The following is a 21,040-nucleotide window of genomic DNA, read 5'->3' on the forward strand; positions in this document are numbered from 1 at the left end:
CATCATGCAGCTTCTTCAGCTTTAACCTAATGCAACACGCACAGGAGTCACGCACGCACATATGCGTGTCTGATGGGTACAGGCACACAAAGCAATCAAAACAAACGGGGGGAACGCACACGTCCACGACACTCGCGCAGTCAGTCCCCGCTCCACAGCTCCCATCTAAGTGATTTGTATCCCACGATCCAAGCTACTCTGCAGGATTGAATAAATCACATCAGTTTGGGAGTGACTCATCACATGTTGACGGGATGCCTAATGTCATTTGAAGGTTAGATGAGCACGGGATTGGGCATAGCAGCGCCTCACATAGCACACGTTCACTTTGTGATGTCATTTTGAGGCTTGATGCAAGCATTCGGGTTCACTCTGTCCCTCTGTCTCACACACACACACACACACACACACACACAGATTCACATCCACACAAAACAATCAAAAACAGGCTTTGACACACAGCGCCGGCTGACATATTATCCCTCTCTGCAAAGCGGGGGCCATCAGTTCAACCCCCCACACACTCCTCCGCCTGTTTGTTTTGTTCTTCATGTTCCATTTCCCCTCCACACACCCGTGATCCCTCTTGTCACTGCAGTCATTGTCATGCATCCGTGCCTGAAAAGCTGCCAACACTTCCTGACTGTCGCGCACACACACACACACACACACACACACACACACACACACACACACACACACATAAATGATAAAACTCAAATAAATAAACTCATGAACATGCTCACCCACCCAACATCCCATCCCTCACACATGCGTACAGTTGTAACATCTTGGCCTGCTTATCTACCTGCCTGTCTGTCTGCCTCACGGAAATAAGCAGTGTAATTTTTGTCTTGTAGTGTTGCTGTCACAAACCAGCGACAGTGGTGTAGAATCGGGCTCCGTCTCCTCAGTTGGACCCAATACAAGTTCTCAAGCGAACACACACAAACACATTAATTTAAACTCATCGTTCTCTTTCCTCCTTTCTCCATTTGTGTTAGCTAAAGAGCTGATTGGCAGGTTTTGTATGAAAGGGTGATGAGGGGAGTGAGGTTTTACTTCTGAAGCATGGCTGATGCTGTTAGTCAGTAGTTAATCCCTTTTCTTTCGCAGGCACTGACGTGCTCCCTGCCATTTGTTCTTGGCCAGTTGGGGTTCTGGGCTCGACATGCTCCATGTTTCTAATTATTCCTCCTAACACTGTCAAATGATAAAATGCTTTATGATTGAATGTGCCACTGAAGAACAGATGAAATATATGCTCGCCTCCCCAACCTGCAAAAACATGATTTTCCAATTTTCTGTCTGTGTCTTATTCCAAATTCCTTTTTTTCCACTAATTTTGTAGAGCTTGCTTGAACACAGAGTAGATAGTCGCTGCCTGTCCTTGTAATTTCACCTTTTTCTTAACTGCCAAAACCTGCATCCTGCATCCCTTCTTTGTGTCTGTCCCTCTTAGCGTCTCTCACTCTGCCTTTCTCTCTGGGCGTGTCTGGCCTTGATAACAATACTGTCTAGGTGATACAGAATTCAATTTCACAAGTTTATTGTTCTGGTAAAGTTTCTTGTCCCATATCTGTGAATGTGAATGAATGGGGGAAGTATTCCTATAAAAAATAAAAAAATAAAAACACTTCACATCAACCTCACCCTCCATCTCCTGTGTGCACTGTGGTACAGAAGATTTATAAACCTCCCCCCAAAAAAAGTCTTGTCAGTCAAACTGCTTTAGAGGGCAGCCACTGTGACTGTGAAAATGATTGGGATTTAATTAATTCCCCTCCACGGCTTATGTAAAGTTCATATTTCCCTGTTTAGACACAGAGTTTGAGAATCAATCAACTGAGTAATAGAAAAGGTAATAGGCTACGTGGACGGTGACAACAGAAAGCTGCATCCAGCCAGAATATAAACTATGTCATTATTATGTCACAACAAGTGTGTGTCACCAAACATTGTCTGCTTGCTACTCATTTGTAATGCAAAGATGCCATCTCAACTTTGCTAAGAATCACATTTATTGAGTTGAGAGTGGTATAAATATTCGCCATAAACACTGGCAGTCACCAGATAGAGGCACAAATTCTCATGCGTCTATAATTGATTAACTTCTGCTGGAGACATTTGTCCTGATGTTTCTGATTGAGACACTTTTTAATGTATTCAAGATCATATTGACATTCAAGAGGTTGACAGGAACTTTGATTATTTTCTCAGTTATCCTAAACTTGATGGAAAGTGTAAAAGTCAGCCCGTCTATGGCATAGGGTTTGATTTATATGTCAGTATCCATTCAGACTGCACTGGGTTTAATTACATTCCTCACGGCGATTCTGTTTGCATTCCTGAATTTTCTATAAAGAGCAACAGTGGGCCACTCGCATAACTGAAGTGACATCCGAGTAACTTAGGCTGCCGCTGTGAAGTGGCCGTATTTACTTTGCTTCATTCCCTGAGATGGAGAGCAGCGATTTCAGAGAGCAGAAAATTAGCATGTGTAAATGTCCTCTCTGACTCTGTAAACATTGTCTTCACTATCAGCAAATTGTCACAATCTTAGAAACCAAATCAGCTCAAGCTAGCAAATCACAGGTTCACGGCCACCGTAGCTCTGAGGTGTAGTTACATTTTAGAGATGATGACAAGATGTGTGTCCGTTCCTCTGCCATTTTGGTTTTGACTAAGATGATAATTGATTAAGACCAGCACTCATCTCCCAGTGTGATCTGTGCCGTGCATAGTCCCAGTGCAGCATTAACGATCCAATAAAGTCGTTAATAAAAGGATCATACTGTGCTATGAACTGTTGTTGAGAAAAGCAGTGTGACAGTGAAGCTACCTCGGTAAAAACACATTTAAGAGGATGGTAATTATATCTTCAAATTCGAATGTCAAAAAGCTCATCTAATAGATCCTTTCCTTGTAGTCACCATCGACTGGTGAACCAACAAATGTCAAAACCGCAGTTACCGTCATTATAGCTCTGGGGACCTTACTGTCCGTACATAAGTCAGAATTCCAAAGACATTTACCCACGGCAAGCTGACATAAGCATCCTAAATTGCAATAGCATGAGGTAGCACAAGGAGTTGGAGTTGATCTTCCATGTGATTATACGATCATTTTGCAGTTTTTCTCTGTAGAAGGAGACAATTTTGAAGGGTGAATATGCAGACTTCTCTGACATGGAGGCAGAATAAAATGCCTCATTGGTACTTTCAATCAGTTCATTATCCACAATATCAGTTTGCATGGACGATTAATAATCTGAGCCTCACTTAAGTCTTAATCTCTTTTTTTTTGCCATTGAAAACAGTCTACTTTATTAAAATATCTCTTCATGGCGGGCTCACATGTCCCAGTTTGTTGCAGAAAATAAGCAAGTATTAAGTATCACATTGCATTATTGCTCATTTTGTAAGGTGCAGCGGGGCTAGGCGCACAGATAACCACTTCAACCATCATTTCATCAGTAATGGAACTTATTTTTTCTCTTCCTGGTCAAGCAAAACTATTATCAGTATATAGTAGAATCAGTATGTCTTATCTGACTCCCCAGTTCCTTGGATGTGCTTCCACTTGGAGTAGATCAATGTCACGTTCAATATTCCTCTTCTAGACGTGGTTGCGCTGTTTCCATAAACGTGCAGGACTTTATGTTGCTGTAAAAAATTAGCACATAGTAAAAATGTGACAGGAGCAAAAAAAAAAAAAACGTCTAGAAACTGCTTGACTTCCAAGATATATTGGATGCCCACATGGTTATACCTTTCACACAAACTTTATATCTTGGTGCTCAGACTTCACCATTCTCTCACACAAAGAATGACAATTGCATTGACATGCGTATCAGTATTCATGAACGGCATTCATTAATTATTTATTGCTAATTTTGAAGGTTAACAGGTTTGGCCTTGAGGTCTGTTCACAGTTGAAGGATTATAACTTGATTGGGATTCATGAAGAGAACGTGTGCGATCGAAAGCATCCTGATTTTTAAAAAGCGCTGATATTGGTGGAAACCGGAGTGGATTGTGGAGATCAGTAGAGTCTGTGTGAGAGATCATCAGTGGCCTGGCATGTTTAGTATGTACCTCCTCGCCTCCTTTAGGTTTCCCTAAACAAAACTTTCCAACAGTATGATAATGCACCCTGGGAAAGCTTGTTTAACATAATTTTATTAGACCTGAAGTTCCCCAGTCTCTTTTTATCTTGGCAGATTAGCCAGACGGCAGCAGGATGTTTGTGTGAATGAAGGTAAACAGTTTAGTGTAGTGTTCCACCTCTCAGACTCTCAAACTATGTGTGAGGAGTTCTGGCGTATTGATTACTCTGTGTCAGCCCCATTACCACCAACTCCCCCTTTGAGCCCCGTGTCTGGATGACTCAGTGTTGACAATTGTATTACAGCCTATTATCTTCCAAATCCCAGGGCTTGAATCACAGCTTACTGTAAGGTCTGCTTTGGAAAGTTGAAATTGCATGCCGACTTCACACCTGACTTCCTTTCTGTGCTCTGTAACTTTCTTTCTGCCATTATTCCACAATCCCACAATCCCCTGCATGTGCGACTCGCCACCACACCCCCTCCGACCTTTACTTTTTCTTGCTTTTCCCCTTTACTTTCATTGCTCTTCATACTTCTTTCTTCTTGCTCTTTCTGTTCCTGCCCTTTTTACCCCTTTTTCTCACTTGCCCAGCTCAAACCTGCCATGTTCTGGACAATCAGTCATCGAGACAGCCACCACAAGTCAAGATTCATTTTACTTTTTCCACCACTTCATGTGAAATTTATCGAACACCTCACGCAGTCATGCTTTGTTGAGAGTGTCTCTGTTGAGTGGGAATTTCTCACCATTATACCCCGAAAGTATCAGTATTGTGGCTTGCTGCACTTAGCACTAATGAACTTACTAATTGCTAATTAACTTTAAAAAAAAAAAAAAAAACATTAAAAAAAAAGGAGAAGAAAGAATTGTGTATGCTTTTTCATCATTCTGTTAATTGTTTCTCTGCTTTAAATGAACACTTGAAAGGGCATGATGCTCTTGGTCAGTAACTACAATTACCCAGATTTGTTGAACACTAATTATTTTAGAATATTTTTGAATTGATACTTTACATGTGTGTCCCTAAACCCAGGTGACTTTGGTTGTGACCGAGCGTTTGCTTTGTAAGCCATGTTGCACATACCAGAAAGTCATTAGTGATATGTAGAGGAAATATATCCAGCTTGTGGCTGTTTTAATCAGCCTGATGGAGCTTTCATTTTAATGAAACACATAACTGTTATTCTATTCTGCTTATCGCTCAGCTCAGACAAAGAAATCCAGACAGAAAGTTCGATACACAATCAAGCTGAGCTGATTCCTGAGCTGATCGCATCCAATCAGGATTAGTGAGGGAATGTTAAACAAGTTCTTTGTCTCTCTACAATGTCCTGTTGTACAGGCAGGTGGGGTTTGTTATTAGATCATTAGAAATATTTAGACACTAAGACATTAACTTGTTATTAGGTTAATAAAGATGCATCTAACATGGACTCTTCTGAGATAAAGTTTCTCTTCTTGAGATTCACTGCTGCAGAAGATTTGGAAATTTAACTCCATCGATCTGTCTTGCAATCACAATATGAATATGACTTTCTAAACCAGATGGCTTTCATTTAATTTTTGAGCTGTTTGTAATGCCTGTGTATACTGTATGCTTAACAGCTTCCAATCCCATCAGCCTGCTGATCCAATTAAATTGGTGGCAGATTTGGCTGCATTTTTGACTGGGCTGGGAGTAGCACAAAGAATTTATAGGGAAAAAATGCTCACACTTACATTTAGTCCAAAACACAATGAATAAAACTGAAGCAAAGCTTATGAACACACTAAATCCAGTGACTCAAACACATAATAAAACAGCACTAGAAGGCATTTACATTGATGACATTGATTTACTGCATTAAAGCAGGGAATGCGATGTGAAATGATGAGGCAGAGAATTAAGAAGAAAACGGGAAAAACATTCTTATTCAAATGACATCTGAAAGAGGCAGCGATGGTACAGACGACCACAGCGAGCCCCCCGTCACCTTCAGTTCACCAACTACAGAGCTGAGCTAGCAAAGCTCAAATAATCACCATGGCTAGTCAGCATAGATCAAATGTGCTTCCAGTTTGTTTTGATCAGAGAGCACGAAACTCTGTGAGCCGCTTTCCCTTTGCATCTCCTTCACACCAAATTCGCATTATTTTTTATTTTTTAAAAAAGGAGAAGTTGATGAAATTTGTGATAATAAATTCCACAGTATAGTATAAAACAAATCTCAACACGACTGTTCAAAGACATTTCTGGTGCACTGTATCGTGTATTCTTCTTCTGCTGTGGCCCTTGAAACACAAAAGGGATATCTAGTCTCAAAGCTGAGGGGTTACTTGGTCTTGATGAGAAACACTCAGGTGATCGATGTAAACACTCAGGGCTTCACTGAGATGAGCAGAGGTTAGATGGAGTTTCATCTCCATTATCTGCTGCTCTCCTGCTGTATATTTTTTTTTTCCTGTGTCAGTATTTCAGCCACCCACTGCCGACACTGCAGCCTTCAAGGTCCGGGGCATGCTTCTGGTTTCCCAGAAAAATAATTTGCTCTTTGGATGCAAGGCTTTGTAATTAAAAGAAGCAGCCGTAAGTAATTTAAAGACATTTTTTTATTTATTTATTTTACTTTGAGGGGTTTTCTGTTTTAAATTTCTTATTTTTCTGTGCTTTCAGCTGTCTTGTTTCTTTATAAAATTCTTCTGGGATTTAAATGAATAGCTTCCTGGAAGACTGCTTCAGATTCCAAACATATGCTAGTGTCTGCAATATTCATGGTGTTTTTGGCCTCCGCCAGCCTAAGAATTATTCTGGGCATAAGGTCTCTGCCTCACAAATAGGCTGTTACTGTTGCAGGTCAGACGTAATTCTATGAATAATGGAATAAAATTGCTCATTTGTTTCCAACACTCTGCAGGAATTCTGCCAGATTGTTTTGATGTATGTGGCCATTAAATGCTTTGAAACAAAGCTAATGTATCAACCCCAGCATTCTGTGCCAAGATATATGGTGTGTTAATTTCATGGTCAACTCGCAGTGAATTGAACTAGTTGGCCACTAGAAATGATGTAAGTGGCAGGTTAGTGCCCTGCGCAAGAGAAACGACTTGGGTACAATCCATGCACATACAGCACCGTGAAGTATCCGGAAAGCTACTGTGTATCTGCAAAAAATTGGAGGCACTGCAATTACAGTCTTCGCGTCCAGCTGCAAGAAGACTGGTGTGTTGAATTTCGTGAACAGTAAATTCAGTAAATCAGTTATCCAATTTTGTTATTACATTGCAGGTTCATAACAAGTCTGCAGGCATGACATTTGGTAATGCTCCCTCACTCCTCCTCCTCTCCTCCCATCCCACGCTCACTGAGAACATCGTAATTAAGAGGCTGCAGGAGGCTTTAGAGCTCAGCCTGAATTTACGTGGCAATTGATACAAGCATGAAATGACTTATTGCCAAAAACACTGCATGAACATTCCAGCTATTAGAGAATAATCAGTATGCCACTAGAAATGGATTTCATTACAGAGAGAAGACCGGACTCAGGCCTAAAGGTTTTTTAGCATGTCACTCCCTTCCCCCAGTGTAACAGGAAGGGTGCCGTTAATTAGCACTTTATCATTAGGAAAGTCAATATGTAATTTACAGAAATCTTACTCAGTCATAGGCTGCTGGAGTCTGTCTTTTTTATTTATTTATTTATTTATTTATTTTCCCACAGTGCTGCCATGCTAGATAAGGAGTTGAGATGATTCTTCTTTCTTTTCAAATTGTCACTGATGATTATCACCACTGACAGCTCTGTCTTTATCTGGGGCACATTATACAGAGCAAAGAGACTTCAGCATCCCAGGGTACAGCAACCTAGGTAAATGACACGTGTCTCCTTTAAGCTGCACTAATCAACATTTTTACATTAAGAATGGATTAAATGACTACACTATGAAAGATGTTATTTGTAGTGACAGACCCACAAAGATTTATTAACCAACTCTGCAGTTGCCTTAAGATCTATACTTTTTTTTTTTTTTAAAGCATTCCTCCGCTTAATATTTTCATTTTATGGCCTGAACTGTTTAGTTCATTTTCAATCATCTCATCGGTCATCGTCCTCGTTTCCTGCAGCAGTGAATACTCAATAAACATTGTGGAACATTCAGCAGCTAAAAAGCAAAATAAAAGGTGCGATCAAAAAGTTCTGAGACTGTACCTCTAAAATCAAAAACAATACCTGAGTTACTTCAACAGCCAAAGTTAGTGAGGTAGTCTCCTTGTGCAGCAATACAGCGCTCGCAGCGCTTCTGCAACACTTCTAACACTCCCTGAAAGTCCCTTTATGTAAACATGTCAAGCACCATCCACGATGGGTGCTGAATCTCCTAAGATGCCTCAAAATGTCAACCCTTCAACTTGAATTTGATTTTGGAGAAGAGGAGGAAGTCATATGAAGCCAAATTTAGTAAATAGGGCAGGTAGGCTGTGTCTGTTGTGTTGTTGTGTTGTTGTAGCCTAAAAACCTTTGCGTAATCGCCATGCTGTGACCAACCGCACGACGCACTGGAGCACCCACATGAAATCGTGCCACAGTTCCAGTCTTTCGTGCCGAATGTTCTCCCTCAGACACCTCAGGACGTTGCAGTAGAAATCTGCCTTGACAGTCCAACTCTGCGTACTCACACCATGAACAGTCTCAGGTGTTTTTGATCACATCACATGCATACATCACGAATCAGTGGAGACCAAAATTAAGCAAGAAATAAAGTACAAGTTTGCCTCACATTCACTGGGCTGACACAAACAAGACTCTGAATTAATTCTAAATTTGTTAAATTTGTCATCTGCCAGATGTGTAGACAGTTAATTGCTTGCTAACACAGGTGTTAAGCTTTTACTGTTGTGTTTTAAGCTTGTTGTGCTGCTCCCAAGTGTCCCAAACTCAATTATCGCTGCCTAAATTGTATTCCTGCTTATGATACCAACTAGAAGTAGAAATTTACTTGTGTGACAGTCCTTAATACGCTTTAATTTATGCAAAAACTCGTGAGTCATTGAATGTGCAACTGAAATTCATTGTTGTGACTCATTTGACATTATTGCATTGTCCCTTTAAACCGCCATTGACTGGTGGTTCTCAACTTTAGCAAACTCCATTAATTTTAATGCCACTTTTTTAGCAGTTTTCTTTTAAGAAGTTTATCAAACAGACAAAATGTTCAGATGACTCAAACTCATTGAAATTCTGAGGCTTCTCCTATTCACAATATGAAAAAAGGACAGTATGAAGCAGCTCTCATTCCTTAACATTCCCTGCACAGCATGCATACATATTACAAAATTCCCTATACAGTCAAACTTGCATTTGCGAGGCTTATCTAACGATTTCACATTTCTGGTTGAGATATCTGAGTTTCAGTTACAGGAGGTTGTACCTTGCATGTAGCAGAGATCCATCCTGATTCAGTGGATGTTCTTAGTCCCTAAAGAATCGCTATAATCTCCACATTTCTATACTATTTAGGGAGATGAGAACAATGGCAGAAAAGCTGATTGATTTGAAGAAGTTTTTGCTTTGTTTTATGTCTGTTTAGGATGGTGGCTATACAGGAGTTTTCACTCCTGCAAAGAAATATGTGTGTTTATGTGTGTGGATGGGCGAGGGGTGGGGTTCATGACAGCGTATCTGACTATCAGCAGCATCAGTCCTCCGGGGATCTCATTATTCACTGCTCAGGCTGACTACATTGTTACACACACCAAGTGGTCATACAATGGGGCATTTCTATAGGTGAGTCTGCATGATATGCACGTATGAATGATCCATTATGTGTCGAAGTGAAGAGAATGAGAAATCACTAAGCGCTAAAGGATATAAAAATCCATCTAAAATGATGAAAGAGACATTGAGAGAATGAAAAAGCAGCTGGAAATAAAGAATAGATTAGACAGAGACTTCCAGATTGTGAGGTTTTCAGAGGGAAAAGGGCAAGCGCTGAGGAGGTGAAGCAACAGTTTTTGGTTGGTTGGCTCGGGTCCCGACTGCTGATTGATCTCCAGGTGACAGCCGGTGTCGGGGGCCCTCGGCCAGGCTGTCATTCCCTTGCGCTCTCCCACCCTCGCACCCTCTCTCATCTTCGCTCTGTCACACTCTCTCTCTCCCCCACTGCTTTTTAAGCTCTCACTTGTGCCAGCTAATCTGTCACCTTCTTCCCTCACCATCGATTCAACTTCGAGCTCGCTCGTTCCCGCTCTCCTCGCTCTTCATCATCATTCTGTTCCTCCGCCCTTTTCAACCCTTCATTGGCGACAGTTGGCTTCTCTTGTAGCCTCCAACTTTGCCTTTTTGTTCCTCCCCTGCTCGGAACCAACTGTCCTCTACGAAGCACTGTCAACTTCACACCATCTATTTACTATGCAAGAGTCACGTGAAGGGCTTTAGTCTGTTTGTGTCTTATTATGCATGTGTGTACTTGTATTACTCATGCTGCGGGAGCATAAATCTGTTTATGCCGTCCCGTTGTACGGACCCACATTGTTTATGGAACAATAAATAAATCCCAATAATGTAAATCAATAAATTCTAGTATAAAGACTTAGTTTAAGGTTAGGCAAGTTGTAGTTGCAGTCAGGGTTAAATTGAACCTCCAGGAAATTAAAGTAAGTCAATGTAATGCAAACACGACAGTGCGTGTGTGTGTGTGTGTGTGTGTGTGTGTGTGTGTGTGTTTGCATGTGTATTTGAATTTAAATGCGTTTGTGTGTCAGTGCCCTGAAAGCCTACGAATGCAGCACATTAGTTTTCTTCAGACACAGCCTCAGGATATTTTGGTGACCTTGGTCTTCACTGAGTATGTGCATGTGTTGCTCAATTATGGGGATTTCATCCTCTTGTGTGTGTGGACATGCACAAGCACTCTCCAGTTTGTGTTTGTGCATTTGCTTGCATTTGCTTGCACGTGTGTGCACATGCGTACATACAGGCACCCTTGAGGGGCATGCTTAATGATGGGCTCGTTTGCACAGCTCTGACTCTAATGATCTATTAAAGTACACTTAGCCAGTAATTATATGGACAGTCCCAAAAGGCTTATGAGGACCCAAACGGGATTGCTAAAGAGAGAAGAGGACTATAGAAAAGCCCATGTATTTACTGTAAAGCGAAGGAATCAATAATATTATGGCTTTAAACTTTGGTTTAAGTGTATAATTGTAGAAAGAATAAAAAAATAACAATTTGGTGGAAGGATTTTTTTTTTGGTCCTGCCATGATCACATAGGGGGTTAAAGTTGAGATAGGGATTAAGTGTTGCTCAAGCTTAGCTGAGGAACATGTAATCCCTGTTGTAGCTCTTCTTCTTCTTCTTCTTTTTTTGAAAAACTCTAAATTTAGTTCCAGTGCTGCAATTAAATCCACTGTTACTGTATGCTGGCTTTTTAAACTGTCTGTACTCGAAAGTAAAATGTAAAACGAAGAGAGCCAGGCTATTCATTTCACTAAATTACATTTTTGGATTTTCAACAGTTGCATCGAAAGCCTCTTCTCTAACCAGACCATTAGACGATTATTCTAGTCATTAACAGAATTGTCTCCTGAAGTTCAAGAGCAACGAGCAGCCCCTTAAACTTAACTGCCACATCCTCTAATTAGACCATATACTGTATATTCTTTTAAAATGTGTTTTACACTCCGCAACTTGAAAGCCATATTGGAGCATGGCAAAAAGCGAGGGCTAGATTTCGGCAGATTAAATACTCGCACAGTGAGAGGAAAAGCAGAAAGAACAGAAAGTAGCACTAACAGGACTATAAGTAGAAACAGCAGTAGCCACAGTTGTTTTGACTACAACAGCAGTCCATTAACATACAAATTACAAGTCACTGCCCCTTTAGTAGGAGGAGCGCATCATCAGCAGGTGGAGTTTAACCAATCAGGTGCTCTTAATATGAACGCAGGGCAGACTCTTTAATGGGATGTTATTTTTGAGTTTTCACACTTTTGAATAAATATCTGTGCACTATTCATCTGCTTTGTCTCCTGCGAGAAACTGTTCTTGATTCTAATCCTGGTGCATTTGGAATCTACTTCCTTTAAATGGAATTTTGCTTGCAGATGCATTTGTCATTTTATTCTTGTTGAACATCTGCCCTACTGCCAACTACAGAAGTCATTCATACACTCCATACATATGTTTACTCTTCCTTTGCATTTTTCTACATCTTCGTTGCTCGTCTTGAGCCTTGTGTGACCTTCTCCACCCTGAGGAATATATTTATTAGCAGTTTAACAGAGTTTACCAGTGTTTTTAACAGGCCCCAGAAATGCCCTTTTGCACACCAGCATAACAAAACATTTGGGATTTCCAGGTTTCCGGGAGGTTGGCACTGGGGATAATAGGCCTCCCACTCAAAGTCAATATCCACTGCTTCTTCCTGCCTTGCTCTGCTCTGACTCTGTATCAGTGCAGTCACCCACTGGTGTCTTCTCAGTGGAGTGACTCATGCTGGGTCTTCTTTTGGACTGAGAGCTTTTTCCGCCTACGTGCTTATCAGTTATTTAATTCTGACCTGTTCACTCTTTTTGTCTGAATGTCCATTATCTGATTTGCCTAATCCCTTCTCATCCATTTTCCTCCTACAGTTGAAAAGGACATTTTTCAGTTTTTCTTTTTTTGTTGTTGTTGTTGTTCTGTGTCTTAGACTTTGCTTAGCTTTGATATCTCCAGGAGGGCGTCAAGGTTTCTTTCTGCCTGACTGAAATATGTTTGTTGTTTGTTTGTTTTTGTAATAAGACTTTTGCCCAGTCCTTAAGGCTGATACCACACATGAGCTGAGTTACTACATGGCACGAGATAACTTCAAAGGTTGCACAGCAGTTAGTCGCTTTTATCATTGATTTTGATTAAAAGATACCTGTTTTCCCACCGACTTTGATTTCTTGCATTTACATACATACGAGGTGTGTCAGAAAAGTTTCAGGACACGTATCACAAAAGATATAATTCAAATTCAAACTACAAGTTTTCCCCTTCGAAGTAATCCCCCTGGAGTCTAATGCACTTTCCCAGCCTTCTCTGCCACACCGCCATGCATTCCTGGAAGGATTCTTCCGGGATCCTCCGCAGCTCCGTCGTCACAACCATCTTGATGTCGTCCAGGTCTTCCAAACAGGTCCCCTTGATGACCCCCTTGAGCTTCGGGAAGAGGAAAAAATCCCACAGAGCCAGGTGGGGTGAGTAGGGAGGTTGCTCCAGCACAGCGATGTTCTTCTCAGCCAGGAACTGTGGGATCCTCAGGGCATTGTGAAGCAGCCACAACTTGTCCTGCCACAACTCTCGCCTCTTCTCGCGCACTAAACAAAGTAAATGCCGCAGGATCACTTTGTAGACTTGCTGGTTGATCGTCTGAAGGGAAAAACTCGTAGTGTGTAGTTTGGGTTTGAAATATATCTTCTGTGACATCTGTCCTGGAACTTTTCTGACACACCTCGTATATATATTTAGCTTTTTACTTCCCTTCTTTACACCAGTTACCCACACCATATACCCCTTTCCCATTTATTCTCAGTGTCAACTTTCCTCACACACCACCAACTACCATATTCTTCCCTGTACCATCCTCCTTCAACCCCTCTTATCTTCAGCGTCTCCAGCCTTGGTGGCAGACAGGCAGATAGGTAGGTTGGGCCTGGTCTGGCTGTCATAAGCTAGGTGGCACAAAGGGCTGGCAGGTGAAGGCTGCCACCGGAGGGGGGGGGGGACTGGGTTCTGACACCTCTATTAACCTTCAGAGACGTCCATCTGCAGTCACACCCCCCACATCCTCTTTTTTTTTTTCCTGTTCTTCCTCATCTCTATCTCACCCTGTCCCCTGTTTGCAGTTCCCCAGGCAGATGAAAAGAACCTTGTCCCCAAAGCAAAAGAGTCAAATAACAAATGACTTGTTTCCTCCTCTCCACCTAACCTGGAGCATTTCAGTATGCCATGGATTTCTGTCTCAATTATCTATCTGTCTCAGATGCTTTTGTTATTTTCCCCATTTATTATCTCCAGTATGTCTCAGCCTCTCTAATTCTAGCTCATTAACTTTGCAGTCTAGTGTTCATACAGTGACCTGTATGTCAGGAAATGCATATGGCGTAAATACATGGTTTTGTGCAGTGATTTTGTGCTAAATAGAGGGAATTAACTAATTACTGCCACTTTCTAATGTCGATCAACCGGAATAATGGAAGCTAATGAAAAGTGATTGAATCTGACATAAACTTCCCTGATGAACACATGCCCCTTTTTACGTTGGTGATAATTCAATATATCATGTGGTGTCATTTGTAGAGGTTATGGTAGACTGTTACAGAATATGACAGCTTCCACCTTAAATGAGCAGCAAAGAGCAATAATCTCCTCTTGTCTTTCTGTTTGTTTTGCTTTTTCCTCCCGACAGGAATTTTCTTTACTCCGACTGGACGATGTGGCAGACCAACGAGTCAACATCGTCGGTTTTTCAGTCTTCAACAAAACTCATCCCTTCTTCCAAGATTTTGTGCTAAGTCTCAATCGCTCCTGGCAAGAGAACTGCGACCATGCACCCTTCGCTGGTACCCCAGTAAGTACACACAGCTCAAATACATGATCTGAAATACAGTGAACACCAAAGTCACCGACATAAGATAAATTGATGAACCCTTTGGTTATTTCCGTTCCGAGTCCAAACAACACCTTCTTAGGCATTAGTAATTATTTATTCCGTCATACTTCTGTATTGCAAACTCACTAAGTAAAACGCAGAAGTCACAGAGACACAAAAATGCCTGTGAAATATACAGGGATGACATTTATCCAGTTAACTGCTGTAATTTCAGGTGTTGCTCTAGGCAGTTGTTGTTTCCCAGACAGCTCATTAGCAGCGTTTGGCACCATCCTTATTACATTTATAATGGCATCTTCCTTGTTAAATTTGCTTCAGAGGAAATGCACAGCAAAAGAGCTACTTACCTTCATAGCAGAACCTCCTTAAATCATCCACTGTTCTCATCTAAACGGTGTCTGTAGCTCAACATTTCACACGCCGCACACTTCGCGTTTGAATGAGTGACTTCAGAACAGCCGCAAATCACCAAGCTATGATTTAAACATGTATAATTCAAGACTTTCGCTGGTTTGTATTGTAAGACATTAAAGCAAAGAGATTTTTTTCAAGCTGGATCAGCAGGAGTTATTTTTACATTTAGGCCAATCGTACGAGGCAGAAATATCAAACCTGGATTGTTCTCTCATACTTATTTCATGAGGTTGAGCTATCTGAGTTTTCTGTCACAGCTCTATCGTGGGGTAAATGACCTGCATAAACATGATGAGTGATACTTGTTTGTAAGTTACTGCCTGTTTATGAGAACAAAATTTATGGGTATTATGTGTATTATCTGGCTCCCCAATAATCTCTTCCAAGGCAAAACACCGTCACCCATTTGTCTACAAGTGCCACTCATAAAAACAGCATCTAAGAGTAACAAGAGGAACTACAGCAGCTGTTAGACTGAATGTCTGCTCTCAGACTCCAGCACATAAAAGCTTATTGCATTGTTTCATACCTTTCTATAGTGGAATTATAAAACATTATGGCATTATTATTGCAGGGTTAAGTGTTAATTTCTATTATTTATTAGTTTTAAAACTAACCAAATATTATAATTGTACATATGTGTATAACTTACATTAGAAATGATAATGTATTATTGTAAATAGTGGAAACTAAAAACACACACATATATATATCAAGTTTTTGTATTAAGTTCAGCGTCTTTAAAATAATTAAAATAGTGTTCATTATTTTTTTGTAGCTTTGGAGATTCTTTTCATGTTGTGAATAATTACAAATGACTCCGAACAAACACAAAAATAATATATCTGGGGACCAAAAAAATAACCACTGTCGCAAATCTTTGTTTGCTTAAGGGCTTCATTAGGAGCCAGATATTCAGCAAAGTCAATTAATGAACGAATCCTCGTTGTTTGAAGTTAAGAACAAGTACAAAGTGAAACAAACGCATTCATACATGCATTCATCGCCTCCTTCTACTTCACACAAGTCGGGCGGTAAAACAGGTTAAGAATAGTTTGAGCACAGCATGGAAAAAAATGTTCTGTTCTGTGCTCAGCAGGTCACTCGGATACTTAGTGAGCCCGCGGCAATTAGGACTTGTGACTAATTAGCTAATAACGAGAGAGAATAAAGGCTGACAATAGCAGAGCAAGAAACTGATTAACCCAGTTAGACCTGCACATAGATAATATGGCGTCTTTTTATTCGCTCTCATGTTGCATACAGGTGCATTTAAAGATAAAGACTAGCGCCAGTTCATCTGAGACTGTGTAGGTGGGTGGGTTGAAGGTTCAGGGAGTAAAAGGTTTCATGGGGGACAGATTATGTTGCATTGAAATGTCTTCTGGTTTTATGATATTATTTATATTCTCACCTCAGTATCGAGCAAAGTAAGCACACAGACAGTTTTTAATAGAGAATGCAGCTCATATCGACATGGGGAGGTTCTTGAGTAAATGTAGTATTGACATGATGCATTTTTAGATATAAACCATTCTTTTCTGTGATTAACATCAATCCATCCATCCATCCATTATCTAGACACCACTTAATCCTCACTAGGGTCACAGGGGAGCTGGAGTCTATCCCAGCTGACTCAGGGTGAAGGCAGGGGACACCCTGGACAGGTCACCAGTCTATCACAGGGCCACACTTAGAGACAGACAACCAAGCACACTCACATTCACACCGACAGACAATTTAGAATCACCAATAAACCTCAACATGTTTTTGGACTGTGGGAGGAAGAAACCCACGCTGCATGGGGAGAACATACAAACTCCACGCAGAAAGATCGCGGGTGTCCTCATTGGGACGCGAACCAGCGACCTTCAACCAGCAACGGTGCTAACCACTGAGCCACCTTGCAGCCCCTAAAGCATTCATATCCTCAGATTTTACTATTCTATGTGAACAATTTTGGGATATATTTTTATTTCGCACTCTCTGCATATTCTTGAATCTTGTCATTGGTGGGATGGTGTTTTTGTAATTTCTGCCTTCCTGTAGTATTTGGGGTATGTTCATTGATTAAAACAACTTACCAGATGAAGGTCTAACAGCAAAACATTGCAAATAAATTACTTTTTTGCAAGCTAGAAACATGTCTATAACTGTATCACCACAAAACTTGCCTTGGATATTTACAGATTTAGATAGTGAGACCTAGCATAGCACATTGCTCTTTTTCAGTCTGGAGCTCCTATTTGTATCTATCTATCTATCTCTATTTGTATATTAGACAGCAGCTTTTAAAGCACGCAAATCTTAGTGGTGCACATCAGCAGCAGTGATGTGTTTTTGTTATCAGATTCTATTCTGCTCTATCTCTATATATCATCAGCTGAGACAGTGGGTCTTGTGCAAAAGCCACTGTTTTTAACAATTTGCCCCATACATGCAAGTTTTTTCCTGCCCAAACAACCTTGGTCCAGACCTGTTCAATCACACGATATCAACTTTCTGATCAAAGTTACTCTGATGTTATAGTTAGCAAAGAAAGTGGAAGTGAGTTGAAAATAGTCATGCTGATCTAACATTTTCTCATTTATCTCGTAATGCTGACTTAACAGTCTGACTTTGTTTTCCCCCCACAAAGACATTGTGCCCATAAGTCAAGCCTAAAATGCATCAACCTGTGGCTGTAATGTCTTCACAGACTGTTTGGGCGCACCATATTGCTCTTAATGTGCAATTAACCAATTATGTTAGCCAATTCAAAGTTGTTGTACATCACAGTTTTGCAGTTTAACGGCCTATTGTAGATCTCTTTGGCCTCCTAAATTTACTGTGTATCACAATCCCTCTCAGCCTTGTATCAATATCCACCAAACATCAGGGCAATTTCGACCCGACTTCCATTACCCAGATGTACACCTCAAACCTGGATTCTAATGTGGGGTGTCGTGCATTTTAATAAAATGTACATAGCAGGACGCGGTGGTAGTGACGATGAGGCTGTTTGTACAGGCGAGATGAGAGGAAAAGCTGCCTCTCCCCACTGTTTTCTGGCCCTCGCTGAGAGAGACAGGCAGTAATTGGAATGGTCAGGGTGTGCCAGCTTCATTGGGGATAAGAGCAGGAAGGACAGAGTCTCTCCGAGAGATGGAGGGAGGGAGAGATGGTTTTCAACGCTGTCAGCAGATCAGAGTCTTTCTAATGATCTAATGGAATAATCTCACTGCCACTCCAGGGATGGGTTAACCCCTCACTGACCGCTAACCACTGACATGTTACACTTGCAGCTTGTGCGCTTTGAGTTTTTACAGCTTTGTGTGTGTTTGAGAGCGCGTGTGCATAATGCATTCACCTTCTTTCCTCCCTCTCCCCATGCAGCTCTCGTCAGCGCTGCTCTTTGATGCGGTGTACGCTGTGGTGGCGGCGGTCCAGGAGCTGAACCGTAGCCAGAACGTCGGCGCCACTCAGCTCTCCTGCAAGTCCTCCAAGATCTGGGAGCATGGCACCAGCCTCATGAATTACCTGAGGATGGTAAGATTAGCACTGCTGGGGGTGATAAAGATAACAGGACTGACCCTTGCCTAGCTTAAAGGAAGAGTTTCGACATTTTCGAAAAAGTGCTTATTGGCTTGAGTCAGATAAGGACATTGATATCGCTGGCAGCCAATTAGCTTAGATTGGAAACAGGGGAAAAGCACCCCAAAGTCCAACTACCGGCACCTCAGAAGTTAACTGTTTAACAAATACCTAACTATTTAACTAAATAACTAATTATATATTACATTATTATCCGCTGTTAGTGAAAATGTCAAGCCCTAAGTCCTAAAATACATGTAGCAGTAAGCAATATCCAACCTAAGCTTGTGAATCTGACATCATCTAAGTAATGCTGATGTTTTCCACCCGCACATAATGAAAAAAAAACATGGAATTAATATTAGCCACACGCCTACAGCCAATTAGCTTAGCTTAGCATGAAGAGGAAAACACTGGGGAAGAGCTGGTATCACAAATTCAAATGTTATATTTTTGTTTGTTGAACTTTTCAAACAATTTGTTGTTTTAGGGTGGTAAAAGTCTATTCTTTTTATCATCAGGGCAGCAGGCACTCCAAGAAGTAACTGTGCCCAGCCAAAAACCAGAAGCAGCCATTTTTACATTTAGTTTTTGTCACATTTTTACTCACTGTGGGCTCATTTTTCATTGTAAGCTAGAGTCCTCTGTTAAAACAGCACAACCAAAACTAAAAGTAGAGAACTAAAAAAATTTCTTCTCTGCAGTATGAAACAGTTAAAATGCCATAAATAAAATAACAGTCGGATTACTACGATTATTTTCCAAAAAATGAAAAAAACAGAAATTAACATGTATAACATTTTCTCAAATTCACACAGAGAGCCTAGATAAAAAAAAATTGGGGGTCTACACACTATAGATATTTTTACTACTTACATATTTACTTTGTTTACATGTTTGTTTCTATATGCTTTATGTAAACAGCCTGCAGTTCAGCTGAAAAGCCACTAAATCTTTGTCACGTGGTTGTTGGCTACAGCTGAGTCACTAATGGTTTCAAATTTTATAAGGCACATTTTAGGTGAAAAAAAAGATATATCTTGATTTTAAGCTTAGTAAGTTACAATGTTCATTGAAACAGCATGTCACAGATGAGTAGTTCATGGGGGAAAAAAATCTGACAATTGTTTTTGTTTTTACAGTTTCTGGCTCTGATGTGTAATTTTGCTGATTTTTTATTTTTTTTTATTTTATTTTTTTTTAAACAAAATGCCTTTCAAACTGGCCAGCGGATGTTGGGGTTGAGAGGGTTAAGCCAATGTGATATATTGCCTTAATTAGTTTTGTAGGTTCTGGTGGGGGGATTTTATTGCCTTTAGAGAGCGCTAAGCTTGGCATTTCCAGTTGTTAAGCTACGCTAAATAGCCATCTCATATTTACTGCACCTATATTTCGTCAGGTAGTAGCCTTAATTAGATATTGTCAGATAGCCTAGCCTGTTGAGATCTTCATTATTGCTTCTGTTCTTACATGCTAATTGGTTATTTTAGAGTCTAGATATTTTCACTGACAGCAGATAACGTCTGAACTGTCATCCCTTATGAAGATATACTTCCTATCCATTAGGTCAGTTTATCTCGTCTCTGCTTTATACTGAGAGACAATGGAGGAGGAGAGATAAAGATGTGCTGTCAGTGAATAAAATGTGTTTTCCTGTTAGCGAGAATTGGCTGTAAGTGATCGAAATACTTAAGTGTTTTATACGTTTTATATCATGCTGTTTGTCTTACTCACACAGAGAAAAATGGCATGACTAATCACTCTTCTTTTTACTGTAAATTGAAGTTATTATAGCCTTGTCTCTCTGTTCTTATTGTAAATTTGACATATAGTATTTTAAAGGGTGAGACGGAGCCAGCAGAGTTAATGTAGCCTTAAGCCATATCCATGATAGGAAGCAAGACGAATTTCTTGATGAGGCCTTTAAACATGTTGCTGTCTCTGTGTTGGATAGGTAGAATTGGAAGGTCTAACAGGCCACATTGAATTCAACAGCAAAGGACAGCGGTCTAACTACGCCCTGAGGATCATGCAGAACAGCAAGGATGGCCTGAGGCAGGTAAAGTAACCCCCCAGTCTTACAAATCTAACCTTTAAAATGATCTGTCTTCAAACAAACCCCATGTTGTGGGTTCAGGCAACACCGGAACAGCCTCGCAATAGCATGAAGTTATTGTTAAAGAATTTACGTATAAGTAGTCTTGTATTTCTGAAGTGACCCACACAGATTCCTTCATTTTCTCCATAGCTAGACACTGGCTATACCATAACAGAACAGATAGCACTCCAGCACAGTCCTGTTCCCAGTGGGGCACTACTTCTG

The 21,040-nt window shown here is 40.6% G+C and overlaps 1 protein-coding gene across 1 annotated transcript in view; it reads left to right on the forward strand.

Moving 5' to 3' along the window:
• grik4 (glutamate receptor, ionotropic, kainate 4) overlaps positions 1 to 21,040 on the forward strand; it is a 153,899-nt gene that overhangs the window by 89,720 nt on the left and 43,139 nt on the right. Inside the window, exons 7-9 of the mRNA XM_008276318.1 lie at positions 14,527 to 14,688; positions 18,520 to 18,672; positions 20,672 to 20,776. Coding sequence (XP_008274540.1) covers positions 14,527 to 14,688; positions 18,520 to 18,672; positions 20,672 to 20,776 — 420 coding nt within the window. The remainder of the gene's footprint in view (positions 1 to 14,526; positions 14,689 to 18,519; positions 18,673 to 20,671; positions 20,777 to 21,040) is intronic.

Source organism: Stegastes partitus, unplaced genomic scaffold, assembly GCF_000690725.1.
Source record: "Stegastes partitus isolate 25-593 unplaced genomic scaffold, Stegastes_partitus-1.0.2 Scaffold69, whole genome shotgun sequence".
In the NCBI taxonomy this organism is placed as follows: Eukaryota; Metazoa; Chordata; class Actinopteri; family Pomacentridae; genus Stegastes; species Stegastes partitus.